Source organism: Gopherus evgoodei, chromosome 24 (genome assembly GCF_007399415.2).
Source record: "Gopherus evgoodei ecotype Sinaloan lineage chromosome 24, rGopEvg1_v1.p, whole genome shotgun sequence".
Classification (NCBI taxonomy): Eukaryota; Metazoa; Chordata; order Testudines; family Testudinidae; genus Gopherus; species Gopherus evgoodei.
Genome location: NC_044345.1, coordinates 7253805 through 7267930, shown reverse-complemented (window position 1 = coordinate 7267930; position 14126 = coordinate 7253805). Strand labels below are relative to the sequence as shown.

Genomic DNA, 14126 nt, shown 5'->3' with positions numbered 1-14126 from the left:
AAGAGAACTTGCTAACATGCAAAATGAAACTGGGTGGGTTTGCGTGTCTAATTTATTTTTGAATTCCTCCTTTTGCTGCTAGTTGTCAGAGACCAGAGATGTGAGTACAAAGTGTTGATATCAAGGCCATGCTTCAGTGGCTGTGTTCAGACACCAGTTCATCTGCCTTGCCATGCGTAAGGTGTCCGAACTTTAAATGGATGTGGCTTGCTGGCCCTCTTGGTGCTGTTACTCTCTCCTCTGAGGGTGCTTGACTTGACAGGGCAGGAAAGACTCCACTACTGATGATTCTGAAAAGCAGCTCCTCATTGGTTTTACCCAATAGTAAGAATCATAAACTGGACAATCTTTAGTTGCTGGAGAAATTAACCTTTTTGTTCTTATTTTTGTATATTCCATTGCTGCAAAGAGCATTAATTGAAGGCATAAAAAAATGCTACATTCCACTCCCATATCATCATCCTGGCAAGTCAGGACACTGGAGGAATATAAAAAGAGTTTAAAAGAATAGAGTAGTTGTATTGTGGCTGGGAAGCAGGGTACAATATCGTAGCCTTACGACAAAGAGTGCCATAGTCAGCTGCTAGCAGGGTGGGTGTTTGCTTATAAACAACACTGTTCTCAAACGTCTTATTTTTATCAGGTATTACTGATGGCGTTAAATTTTTCTAGGTGGTGAAGTTAAAAGGCCAGGTTCTGTCAGTCATGTTCCGATTCCGGTCCAAAAACCGTGAATGGCTCTGGATGAGAACCAGCTCCTTTTCCTTCCAGAACCCCTACTCAGATGAGATTGAGTACATCATCTGTACCAACACCAACGTTAAGTATGTACATGGCAATGGCTTTCAATCCATGAGCACTTTCAGCGATAGCATGTGCACTTTGCCTGACCTAGTGCCTCCCTGTATGACCAGCTACACAGATCGGATGCTTTATGAGCTTGGGTTCTCCCACCATCACCCCCTCTTTCTCCCTCCCTCCCCAAGCTTCTGTGCTTTCCTGAAAAATCACTAACTACACTGGGCAGTATTCTGACCGTGGTGCAGTGCCGGCTGCGAAATGTTTTTAATATTCATTTGGATGCTCAGTTGGGAGTTTAGGGCGCTGTCAAAATTCAGTTGTTTAACTTCTTAACGTGCTGGTGGTGCATTGACTCTTCAGGCTGTATATCTGCATTTGGAGTGTTACTACTAGGAGAATGTATTTTAACATAGCACTTGGCTTCCATGGCAGCAGGACGAGGCATGGATAGGTTGGGGACTGGATTTTAAAAGCCACCCTTTGAATGTGAGCTGAAAAAGCCTCAGCTGACACTAGAAATTAAATATTGACTTTGGCATTGTCTGCTTGCTTCAGCAGCTCATCCTAGAGTCAGGAAAGAATCTCCACTAATTGTGAAACTGCAATAAAAATTGTGCTCTCTCTGTTACTATCTTCACGACCCACCACCCTTTCCCTTCTTGGCCATCATGGTGGCGTGGCAATACTGTGCCATAGTTGGCTGTCCATCGTGGGTAGTCGAGGGATGCTGCCTCTTCCTAGGGGGAGCACAAGGCTCTTCGTACAGGCCTAGCACTTGAGATCCTGAGAGGGAACGCTTGAGTCTGGCAGGCACGTCTCTTGTACCTGCACAGCTAATATTGGCCTTACAGGCCATCTGTCCAGCTGGACAAGAGGCAAGGCAGGTCATCTGTGCTCGTGGACAAAGAGGGCAGCCTTTGAGTTGGATGTTCAGGGTCCCTTGTGGACCTTTCTCTATCATGCTGTACAGTCAGCAGTGCACCTTATCCACCCACCAGTAGGAGAAACCCATTCTAATCAGACTCCCTTAAAAAGATTCAGAGCAATATTAATTCGGTCCCTCTAGGGGCTTCCCTTTGGTTCTAGACCACCATGATATGAGCAGGGGGTAAGGATCCAAGAATCTGTATTCTAACCGCGCTTCTGATGTGCACTCTAGCTTTTCCTGGCATTAGAGGCATCTCTTTGATCGTATTCTCTCCTTCTCTTATTCAGTCCACACAAATCCATTCCCATTTCCATACTCCAGATTCCAAATATACCACTCGAGTTCAGACCAGAAAAGCACAGCTGTGCAGCGGATAGCATATGGTGCATTCCAGCTGCCAGGCTCTTCGCTCACTCTGTGCACTGTGCTCAGTTTTATTTTTCACAGACCCAAGTACTCTCTCCTGGGCAGAAGCAACAGCTTTTAAAACACATGTTGAGATGTATCAGATTTTTCTACCTTATGGGAAAGCTTGTTAAAGTTGAGTTACGTTCCGCTAGACAGGCTTGGTGACTAGACTGAAACAGAGCCCAGAGGATACCGTCAGGGTTTATATTAGGCTTAACAGTTGCCCCTTACTGCGGGCATCCTGCTCGATCTATGATTTATTTACTGACTCATATGGTAAGTCATGTATGTTTTAGGCCTGGTAACCTTGGGGAGTGCTGCTTATTTCAGCTGTATCTAACTGGGGAGGCTTCCAGCATATACAAATGTAATAGCAGCTCTTCTTCCTGTTGTGTATGTTTTTTTGGGGGGGCTAGTGCCCTTTGGATCCCAGCTGTGTATCCTATTAGATGTCTCATTCAAAGGTCGTTGAAGTTTGCCGATCGGTCCATTGACTTCATTGGGCTTTTGCAAAGATGAGGCTCTCGGACCCACGTCTGAACCAAAAGAGGCAAATTTTAAAGGATGGTAACTGACACTTGCACCTTTACTTTTCTCTCTCCCTTTGTTTAAACGACATTAAGGAACTCAAGCCAAGAGTCTCGGCCTGCTGTGTCTAACTCGATGCAGCGGCCACAGCAAGGACAGAATGTCAGCCTCCCCCTGGACGTGGGCACAGCTCAGCTGGCATCAAGGTGAGAGGCGTCTACCGTGCCTTTAACTTTGGTCATCTCCTCTCTCTTCCCCTACCTGGCCTTCTTGTTTTTATAGGCCTGTCAGTTCTCTCATCTTGCCCCTACTTTGCTCTTTGCCAAAGGAACAGACACTCTAGGGTTAAAGGTCTGAGTCAAGAGCGCCAAAATATTTATTACAGCAATCAGCTGACCTAGTTAAGTAGCAGGGCTAATGCTGAACTGGTAATTAATTTTTAAATGAGCGGAAAAGAATAGCAGCTGATCTGCTGGAGTCCAATGGGCCATGCAGAAGATTGATTGCTTACAAGAGAGTTGAATGGTTGATGCTGTGAGCCTCTGTCGCAGAAACCTCCTTTTGCAGGGTGGAGTCTTAATCTGGTCATGCTGGACAATGTGTGGGTTTTTTTTTTTTTTTTGATGGGGGTTGAGCATAGGCAGAATCTCCAGTAGTACTGTAGCAGTCCTGCTTGCTTTTGTAGAGACACTCACATTCCTGGCTGCTGGCGGATCAGAGCTCAGTTGTTTTTAGCAAGACCCAGTTCTTATTACATTCACGTTCTATTTTAGGCAGCAGCAGCCACAACAGACTGCGCTGGAAGTGGTCCCAGGAAGAGAGAGTCTGTCCAGTTATGACCACTCGCAGGTAAATCAGCAGGGATCTTGATGGTCTTTGTTCTGTGTGTTGTGATCTGTTCCTGACTATAGATGAAAACTGGCCCATAGAGCAGTAGCTTGAGGCCACCGCATAGGAGTCTGAGTTGCTGGGTTTCACTGGAGCCCATGCTGTGACTTTTTGAGAGAACAGAGTTGGGCCTGCCACCTGCCCTGCATGAGTAATGCCCTCATCTCTCCATCAGGTGCTGGCACAGCCTCTCCGGCAGAGCAGGGCAAAGCTGCATCCAGAATTCTGAGTGCCCTGGTGCTCAGTTCCTCTGCTTGGGGTGCCCATGTCCCCCTGAGAACTGCCTCTGTGCACTCCCCATTCTTGAGCCGTCAATACGCTCAGCACCATCAGTCTGGACCAATCCAAGTGGACATTGAGTCTGCGCTAAAGCACCTTGCAGACCAAGGTGTATGTAAAAAGACAGGCAACAAATGCCCTCTGCTCTTTATCATAGGCAGCAGCTTCCTAAGTGGCTTCCTCTGTAACCTCATAGGCAACCTTCCTTTGCCCTCTGTTTTGCCTATTGGTTGCTCGTGCTTATATCTCCCTCCTATGATCCAGGTTGCTGTCCAGCCTGTGACTGCTGCTGGCCCAGAACGCAGCAAACCACTGGAGAAAACGGAGGCTCTGTTTAGTCAGGAGAGGGACCCGCGGTTCAGTGAAATCTACTCCGGCATCAATACAGGTAGGGATTGTGGTGTGCAGATTGCGGAGTTAGCCTAGAAGTTCATTTGGCTCTGTTCCTCGATCTTAGTCCTGGCTTGGTATCATCACTTGTTCTGTTTAAATGAATCTAGTGCTAGGGACAGGTTCTGAAGTGGAGAGAGCAGTCCCTTCTTTTGCGGAACAGGAATGTCTCCAGCATCCCACTCACCCACCAGTCTGCCTCTAACCTTTTCCCTCTGGTTGCTGCCTTCCCAGCAGTGCCTTCCTCACTGCAGTCAGCATCTTGGCAACGCTTCAGGAGGACAGGGGTAGTCTTTTGCCCTACCCCTCGGGCCAAGTGTCTCGGGTCTGGGATCTCCTCATAACCCCTTCTGCCAATCCTCGGAGAGCAAATTTGTTTTCCGTGACTCGGAACAGACAACAGTGAACATCCTAAGCCCCAAAAAGATCTTAAGGCCAAGCTTATTAAAAAACAATTAAGAGGCAATCAAATTACATAAGCTGTTAAGGAACCATCTGCAGTCTGAGTCTGGGTAATGCCTGTAACAAGACTGTCCCTTATCTAGCCAAGCTGTTTAAGCCAAAGAATCAAACTTGACATGGAGAGCTCAGGTGTTTAGGTTCCTTGCTAACAGCCTTTGTCTTGGCCTCCCACCCTTGGCATTGGCTTGTCATGGGCGCTAACCTGTTTGCCTTTCTTTCACAGATCAGAGCAAAGTCCTTCCTGCCAGCACAGTGCCGGCCAATCAGCCACTCTTCCCCCAGGGAAACACTTTCACTCCTGCGCGGCCCACCGAAAGTTTCAGGTGAAGTTGGCATGCTGGACTGGGGTCGGGTTGCTGTGAATTGTATCTTTCTCTTTCTGCTCGGTTTGTCCAGGCGTAGTTTTCTGGAGGAGCAACAGAAGAAACGAAGGTGACAGTGCTGTGTGGTGTCTGGCCGCTGCTAAAAGATAATTGGATTGTAATAACTATCCAGAATGAACAGACTCTGTTGCCCTAAAGGGGACTCCCAGTACACCAGAATTGACTGTTTCTTGCAAGTGCTGGATCATATCACAGTGGAATATTCCTGCAGTTCTTAAAATGCAAGTTTAAAACCCCTAGGAAACATGTGGCAGGGTGTCTCTAGTACTCAGACACCATTGTCTTTTCATTCACTGAAGCCACTTGATTTTGCATGTTTGTTTATATTAATTGCCTGCTAGACACTGGTGGAAATATTACTACAAGTGGACAGACAGCATAGGCAGGCGTGCATGCTCTGACACATCATCTCCAAGTTGGGCTAGCAGCCCAGCCCAGCACGCGCTCTTGTTTTGTAATTGAGGTATACAGGTTGTGTGGGCATTGTGGATTACCTCCAGATGCATAATACCTGTCTGCCCATGCTTGTAATGCCTCCTATGGTGCATCTAGTGGTAATTGTTAAATCTAGGCTAACTCTTTTAACCATGTTCTCTCCTATTGTAGGAGCAGTAGCATGGTACCCCCTGTCATCAACATCCAGCACCAGCCTGCTTCAGCAGGCCAGATTTTAGCACAGATTTCTCGCCACTCCAATACCGCTCCAGTCACTGCAACTAACTGGGTGTCGGCGACACGACCGTCGTTCACGGCACAGGTAACATTTCTCAGATTGCCCGGTGAGCCTTTTTCCAAGGGATACAGGTTTGCAACAAACACACACCTTGCTGTCATGAGAATTGCTCTTTCGTTAGCAGCCTGTAATATTAGTGCTCTGAGGGGGTTGACTTCTGAATAGCAGAATGATGGAGAAATTCCTCTGGCACATGGAGTGCGTTGTGTTGGATGCATTCAACAACTCCAGTTTGACAGCGATCACCATCTCTTAGCAGCTGAAATCCCAGCAGCTGCTTGTGTGAATTGGTCCAGATCTTTTCTAAGGAGACAGGTGTTCGACCTCCACCCTGAAAACAATTGCTCTATCATTGAGCCGAACTGCCCCCCCCCCCCCCCCCCCCCCCGGCACAATCAGCAATAAGAGTAGAGCTCGTCTGGGCAGGAGACAGAACTTCCGCAGGGGCCAGTCCCAGACGAGAATGATCTCCCCCAGGAACAAAGGCCCATCCTAACCCTCCCCTCCTTCCACTCCAAGGGCAAGGTTCATTTCTCTGACCTGGCCTAGATAAATGCATAGCAACAGGTATATTTATAAGAACCAAAAGAAATCCCCTATTAAACCAAGGCACTTCACTGTACATCTTTCTCTGTCTGTGGAGAGAACAGATGTGTGACAGATGTGTAGTTGTGTTGCTTAATGCACGGCTGGAAGGCGCTCAGATACCTGAGAGAGTTCCTCCAGATGCCGGGCTGGGACAGATTGGCGGGGAGAAGCTTGCAATGCACATGCTGTACCTTCTTTGTAGCTGGGGAACGTCGCTCACCAGAGCTGCGTCAGTCCAGCACCCAGTGCCATTTTCAGATTAGAGCAGAATAAGTACAGCATTTACTTCTCGTTGCTATTCTAGCAAGTGGCTTCGCAGACTGCAAAGACTCGATCCCCTTCATTTGGAATAGGGAGTTTCCAAGGCACCCCTTCCTCTTTCAGTCCAATGTCAGCACCTAGTTCCACAGCTTCCCCTGGCGGGGCTGCTTATCCACCCCTCGCCAACCGCGGCACAGGCTTCGGTAAGTGTCGTTCATGTCGCACAAGGAATATACGTCGAATCTTGCTTGGGGGGGCAGGATAAAAATCTCCTTTAAAAAGAGGCTTGTTTGGATTTGTGCTTCAAGATAGGTCTAGGGCCAAATTTAGGCCAGGTGCGGGCAGATGCAGCTCCCCATGTTCTTCCTCTGTTTTTGTAAAAACGTCATGGATGCTATACTAGTGTTACTTCTAAACCTGAATTCCTGCCTCTCCTCTCTGAGCAAGGGGTGACTGAAACCAAAGAGACTCCAAACAGCTGCAGCATGGGCTGGGGGGAGGAGAGGGGACTCCTAAAAATTCATAGGTTGATTAGAGTTAGAAGGAACCACTCGCATCCCATTGTCCTGACCTTGTCGGAAATTCAGTCCAGAGCTGGTTGGACAATACCAAGGATGGATCCTTCATACTGCAGGATCAGATTTCCCTTGCTGTTAAGTGGCTGGGCGTTATTGCCATACTAAGTTGTCCACCTGAAGCAATACCATTGACCAGCCAGTGCTTGTGTTTACTGACCCTTAAAGGCTCTTGGATAGAGACTCTTCTGTGGACTCAACTTGCTGACCTTATTACTCTGTTGAACAGCCACTGAAACCGGGCAGACCCCAGCCCAGTTTCAGACACGGACAGCGGAAGGAGTTGGCATGTGGCCTCAGTGGCCAGGACAACACCACGGGCGGAGCTCTGGGGAGCAGCACGTCCAGCAGCAGCCGAGCCAACCTGAGGTCTTCCCAGTAAGATGGCATTTTTGTAACCCGTTGAGGGAGGGCTGTAAATCCTAGTTGAACGTATGGGCTTGGTTTACAAAAGTGCAGGCTCCTTGGCCAGCGTGATGTGAAAGCCGTAATAATCCAAAGTGGGGCTGGATCGCAGGGGAGGAACCGGTCAAGGGATCTGGAGCTGTTCACTACTGTTAGGTAGCTGGTTTGAATCTGGCTGAGTTTGGGATCCCAGCGGGGCCTGACGTGTTCCAGTGGACAGGAGTCCAATTCACTCAGCACCGCCAGAATTGGCTTGACTCACCGGTCTTGGAGGTATTGGGTGCTGTCTGAGTCTTGCCCACATGATCAAGGTTTAACTGATCGTCATATTTGGGGTCAGGAAGGAGTTTTCCTCCAGAGCAGATTCGCAGAGGCTTTTCGCCTTCTGCTGCAGCATGGGGCACGGGTCATTTGCTGGAGGATTCTCTGTAGCTTGAGGTCTTCAAACCACAATTTGAGGACTTCAGTAACTCAGACGTAGGTTAGGGTTTGTTACAGGAGTGGGTGGGTGAGATTCTGTGGCCTGCATTGTGCAGGAGGTCAGACTAGATGATCATAATGGTCCCTTCTGACCTTAGTCTCTGGGTCTATGAGGTACAAAAATGGCTGCAGACTGACTTCCCCTCTGAGGCGTTTTGTCCATAACTGGGCTAAGGCCTCTGGGTGGGGCCCTCTGCAGAACTCGTGTTGCTGCCTGAGCTGGGCCTGTTCTGTGGAGACAGGGAACAGTTGGGTTTTTAAAACAAAGTACAGCCCCGTAATGACTGTTCACAGAATTTCTCTGTGTTGTGCACTCCACAGGGTCCGGTTGTCAGCTTCAGCCCCCCGTTTGCTCAGGGGAGTGTAGCTACAGTTAGTCACTGATCCTATGAGAAATATAGCTTGTATCCAGACTACGAAAGGCAGTTGGAATGTGTCTGCCGGACTCTTTAGACTGTAAGCTCTTGGGGAAGGGAGTATCTGTTCTGTTTTTGAACAGCGCCTAGCACAAAGGGGCCTTAGTCATGATGGGGGCTCCAGCTCCTACATGCGACTACAGGACAGGTACAAAACTTATTTTGTTCTTCCAGGACATGCTGTCAATGCTGGGAGACCAGGGAACCAACTACAGCAATGAAGAATTCCCTGACTTAAATATATTCCCTGCCTTTTCAGAATAAAATTAAAAAAAAACAAAACCAAAAAACCCAAACCCTTATATAAATATCTACCTGTAAAGGAAAAAGCACCTAAGTCTTTTTTCTCAGACCCCTGAACTTTCTAAACACTTCCTACTTCCTGGAGGTGGAAATTTCCAACCAAGAATCCAGGATGGACAGCTTGTCCCGAAGGAGAAGGCGGGGTCTCTGCAATGCTGCCAGCCCTACGTGGAAGATGCATGGGATTGTTCATCAGGCGGCGTCAGGACTCATGAAGCATTGGTGAATGCAGGAGGGAGACTCCCACAGACTGCGGGATGCATGCAAGAGGCTTACTCTGTGCACTGGGTTGGGAGGAGAGACTCCTGGCTCCTTCAGAAAGCATCTCCCAAAGTTCGAGGTGTTTTTTTAAAAGTTTCAGTCTTTGATACCGTGACTTTTTAAAAGACTTATTGTAACAGCTTAAATATTGGAACCTTTTTCTCAAATGTTACCCTAGGATCGAGTTATAAAGGGTTAACACACGCTGGGGGGATTACAAATCCTTCTTGGCTTACCCAGCCTTTCTCACTGGGACTCCAGGTCTCCTCAGCAAGGAAGCTTTTGTGTCATCTCTCTGGAGAGGAAAGAGTAGGGTTATTACGGGCTCCCCGGCTTGTGATCGGGGTGTGTTTGAGGAGCTTCCATGTTCAGGAAGAGCATGTTTGTTTGAAATCCCATCTCTCTTCCATAAACAGTGCAATTAATATTGGTATTTTAGTTAGCATGACCTATAAACTTGGGGATTTTTCATTCACTTAAAGATGGGAAAATAATGAGCCATAAAGTGTTAAATTATCATATGTAGCTTTGCTTTCTAGATGCACCAGTCCACAAGTGATGGCTTCAGTGCTGCCATAAACCAGTGTTAAACGGGTTTTCAGTGAGTGTATCTATTAAGACTAACATGGCACTTTTAGTGCAACTTTACCATTTTTATCTCCTTTCCCACAATCTCCATTTCTGAGTTGTAGGCCCAGCTCCTGTTGGAAACAGACTCTTCTGCCTCTCTCGCTTCTGGGTAAGGGATCTGGTAAATAGCCAAGAGTTGTGCTCTTCACTCAGCTATCAGAGTGGCAATCTCCAGTCTGATGTTCACTGACCCCTTAAAGAACTTCTTACTGTCAGGTGCTGATCTATTGCCAAAATACAAAATGGAGGAGAGCGAGACAGGTATTTAACTTGAAGATTCAAGCCTTGTGTTCACATTTTCTGGCACCTTCCCTGGAAAAACTTGTGGCAAACTTCACGCTCCCTCCTGGTCCTGTTTTCTAAAAAGTGATGGTGAAATCGTACCCATGGCAAGAATTTGCTGCTTGCATTCAGTAAGTAGATCTGCCTGCTGTTGGGTTCAACACTGGGAAACTAACTCTCCAATGCTGTGGTGGAAAAACAGAATCTTTCCTGAAAAGCGAAATCTGTTTTTCTTCAGGATTAAATGTGTTGGAAGCTGGTCTTGTTCCTTTAAAGCATGCACACTGCTCCATGTTAAATGAGATTAGGGATGCTGACCTCCTGGAATGCCCTGGGGTGACTATCTTTCAGCCAGTAAGATCAGAGCTAGACAAATAATGGAATTTCCACTGGTTGGCAATTTTGCAAAAGTAAAGAAATTTGGCTGGGTCAAATTTACCATTTCATTTTGATTGTGAGAAATTTCAAGCTTCTGAGTTTAAAAAAAAAAAAATCAAAGGAAATTTTGAAACTAAGTTCTTTGGAACTAACATTTCAACCTTTATAAAAAAAATTCAGTGTCTTATTTCATTTTATTTAAACAAAACAGAGAACTGAATGCAAATTCAAAGTGTTTCATGGATGCAGAATCTGCATTTTTCATAGAATAATTTTTTGTGCAAATAATTAGAGGGAGGGATAGCTCAGTGGTTTGAGCATTGGCCTGCTAAACCCAGGGCTGTGAGCTCAATCCTTGAGGGGGCCACTTAGGGATCTGGGGCAAAAATCAGTACTTGGTCCTGCTAGTGAAGACAGGGGGCTGGACTCAATGACCTTTCAAGGTGCCTTCCAGTTCTAGGAGATTGGTATATCTCCAATTATTACTATTACTAATTTTGCCAAGCTCTAATGGCAAGATTGTGAAAAGGAAGGATGTGGTCTTTGTCAGACAAGTAGATCTTGCGGCAGTGTTGAGGGGGAATCTTTGCCAGCTCACATGTACCTTCCAAAGAGCAGATTTCCGAGACTTGTAGGGCAGGTAACCTCTCTCTGTGGAAGTATTGGAGCAAAACACATTTGTGTGAATAACTGTTGTAAAGTGCGATGAGACGTTTCAATATTTTCTGTATCCTGCCAGAGATGATATTGACACTAGGATTAGAAGAACCAAACCTATACTGTATTCTCACGCTTTCGTTGGTAAAACAGTGTTCAGACACTAGTGACCTTGGTCAAATCTTCAGAAATTCCGAAGTCCCATTTCAAAAGTGATTCAAACAATCACTTTTAAAAAATCACTTATGAGCTTTTGAAAATTTTACCCATATACTTAATCTGCTCTCTGATGGGTGGATTATAAGGGTGTGGAGCTGAGCTAACAGCAATAACTGCATTTGGCTCTTCTCTTCAGCTCTGGCAGTTCACCATGTTCCAAATAACTTTATCACAAACTCTTTGGCTGTGCAGCCTGGGGGTTTTCTCAGGCTTAGAGCAGATCTGTTTGGTAAAGTTGTAATGTGTTAACTCTCCCAGGTATTTCTACTCAGTATGGCAGTGTCTGCCTGTGAGTTAATTTGCAGGGCTTGTGAGTTAACTTGTATTAACAGGATGGCAGAAGCATGCGTGTGAAAATGACTAGAACTGTCTGTGACATCTCCCGAATGGTAAAGCTGTAGTCATTTTACCAGTCTCATAAAGGTGAAAGGCAGCTCTGACCTTGAAAATCAGAATGAACCTGTTGACAAATGCTCTGAAACTATATGGCCATAAGGAAAAAAAACCTGTTTCTACAGAAATCATGTACTGTATGCACACTATTGTAACACGATATTGAAGAGAAACTCAACCTTTTTTCATTCTACCGCTAGAATCTTTCCTGGGGCTTGCCGGGAGTGGGGAGATCACTTAATAAGGTCAGTTGCTTGGCTTTGTGTTTGCATCGTTTTCTGCGGTCAGTTCTCTCCAGTGGTGCTCTGAATTTCCCATCCCTAGGGCAGAGAGCAGGGCACATGCGTGGCCAGATGAGCTCCTGCTAGCTGGGTAACGACCTTCTCCACCATCGCATTCATAACTCCTGGGTGACTAGGTTTGTTTCTTAGCTGGGCTGCTACCAGCAAGGGGGAGAACTTGGCTCTTAAGCTGAGATGATGGCCCTTGCCAAGGGAGACTTGCCACAATAATGGCTTGACCTGGGGATACCATTTTCCCCAGGAGGTAGCGTTGCCCCCACTCGTGTTGCTCACTCGTGGGCCCTTTTTGTGCGGTGTGTTGTCCGCAGGGAAAAAAAGGACGCACGTCACTGACTCAGTGCTGTTATGTGGGACAAGAGTCCCAGAACCTACATCAGGCTCCTAGCTCACAACACCTTAATGCGGTGGGATTCAGACAGCTCCCTTGCCATCCACAAGACCAGAGGTTTCCAAACTTTTTTTATTAGCTACCCTCTTCCAGATCTGCCAACTGCCCATAAACTCCTACCCTTCTCAGCACTGATACTTTGTTCTTAACGCTACCTGTCTTGAGCCATCTGTCCATATTTCACTGTTATGTACGGTTATAGTTACAGTGCGATATATATATATATAACCAAAAAAACCCCACCCTATGTTCTGAGCTCAGTTAGATTGGACAGTTGCTAAGCGACTGAACCCACGCTGTACCGTGATTGGAGGTGAAGGCTCTGTACATCAGCAACTCTGTGTTCTCATTGCTATATCTTGAAGTTAAATTAACTACTGTATTTTATATAACAAATTCCCACAGAGTTTTAAAGCTTCATTTGAGTAGCCTGGTATATGAATGCAATAAATAAAATCTACCATTACACAATTTCTATCACGTACCTCCAGAGATGTCTTGCGTACTCCCAGGGGTATGTATAACGCACTTGGGGAACCCCTGCTGGTGGTGGGCTTAGTTTGGTGATCTAATACTGCAGTGTTGGGGTCCATATTAGTACTTTATAGTCTGTAAACCTGATTTTAAGCACCCAGTAGGGAGGATTCAGCAGCTCTGGTGGGGCAGCCAGCCAGTCATAACTGATGGGAAGCCCCTCTCCTCTTAGAGCTCAGACTTCATGGGGTTTGACCTTGCATTCCTTGGAATTAAATCAGTGCAGGGATGAGGCTTTAAGAGCCTGATCCTATGAAATCTGACATCCCATGGGAGTGGCCAGTTGTGCTCACCCTCCTGTGGAATGACACCCTGACCCTACACATGTAGTATACCCTGTGTGCCTGCAGATTACACCGCCACCTAACTGAATTATCACCTGGCAGCCCAGCTTAGAAACCAAAAAATAGCTCTGTTTTTGCCATGCAGGTGAAAAGAGCTTGTGTGAAATTTCCTTCCCTGCTCTGGATGCAAAGGAGGTGCAAAGTCTTATTCAAACAAAAAATCCGGTAGGCTAAATGAAAAGAGGTTGACTTTCACTCAAGTCCTGTTTTTGATAATCAAATATTTTAAAATGTGAGTATTTTATTGTACAGTTTGGTTGGGGAGGGGTGGGGGACGGGAGATGCTAAACGTTGGTTCTTTTTTAAAATGTTCTGTACTGAAGGCTGTGTTGTGACAGAGGTTGCATATAATTATATGTAGCAGAGATTTTACAAGAAGATATTTTTTTCCTTTTTAAAAGTGCAGTCTCTCTCTTTTTTCTGCTAGGTGTCTTTTTACAGGCGTTCCGCTGGCCTGACTAAACCCATTTGGCTTGCAGTGCCTCCATTGGGCGTGCTAACGGCCCTGGGTCTAAACGTGCCCTGCAGTCCCTGACGAAGCTTCAACCTGACTTTTTTTTTTTTCCTTCCCAATCCTTCTCCCTAGCTCTGTGTCAGGAGATCTCCCCACACGACTAGCAGCACGGTTCTCCTGAGTTGCCTAACAGATTTTGAAAGGCTCAAATGGGGCGGTTTCATGCCCAGCTCCCGTTGAAAGTGAACGGGAGCTGGTGCCAGATTCCTCCAAGTTGGAATCATTGGAGAGACCTAAAGGGAAAAATTTTCAAAAGAGCCTCAGGCTCCTGAGTGCCTAAGTCAATTTAGAAAAAAGGGACTTCAGGCTCCTAAGTCATTTAGATACTCTTGAAAAATTCACCCTAAATCCCTACCACTGTGTTCTTGCTCAGAAGATTCAACTCCCCAATGTGGT

General features: G+C 46.4%; 1 protein-coding gene across 4 annotated transcripts in view; it reads left to right on the top strand.

Annotated features, from left to right (window-relative positions):
* ARNT (aryl hydrocarbon receptor nuclear translocator) overlaps nt 1-10494 on the top strand; it is a 39145-nt gene extending 28651 nt beyond the window's left edge. For 3 of the 4 annotated variants that reach the window (XM_030541921.1, XM_030541920.1, XM_030541923.1), the window contains 9 exons: nt 673-824; nt 2761-2871; nt 3439-3514; nt 4097-4220; nt 4908-5007; nt 5674-5824; nt 6693-6852; nt 7454-7602; nt 8700-10494. In XM_030541921.1, coding sequence (XP_030397781.1) covers nt 673-824; nt 2761-2871; nt 3439-3514; nt 4097-4220; nt 4908-5007; nt 5674-5824; nt 6693-6852; nt 7454-7602; nt 8700-8789 — 1113 coding nt within the window. In that variant the 3' untranslated portion in view covers nt 8790-10494. The remainder of the gene's footprint in view (nt 1-672; nt 825-2760; nt 2872-3438; nt 3515-4096; nt 4221-4907; nt 5008-5673; nt 5825-6692; nt 6853-7453; nt 7603-8699) is intronic. The other variant, XM_030541922.1, reaches the window with a different exon arrangement.
* Nucleotides 10495-14126: the final 3632 nt, after the last annotated feature.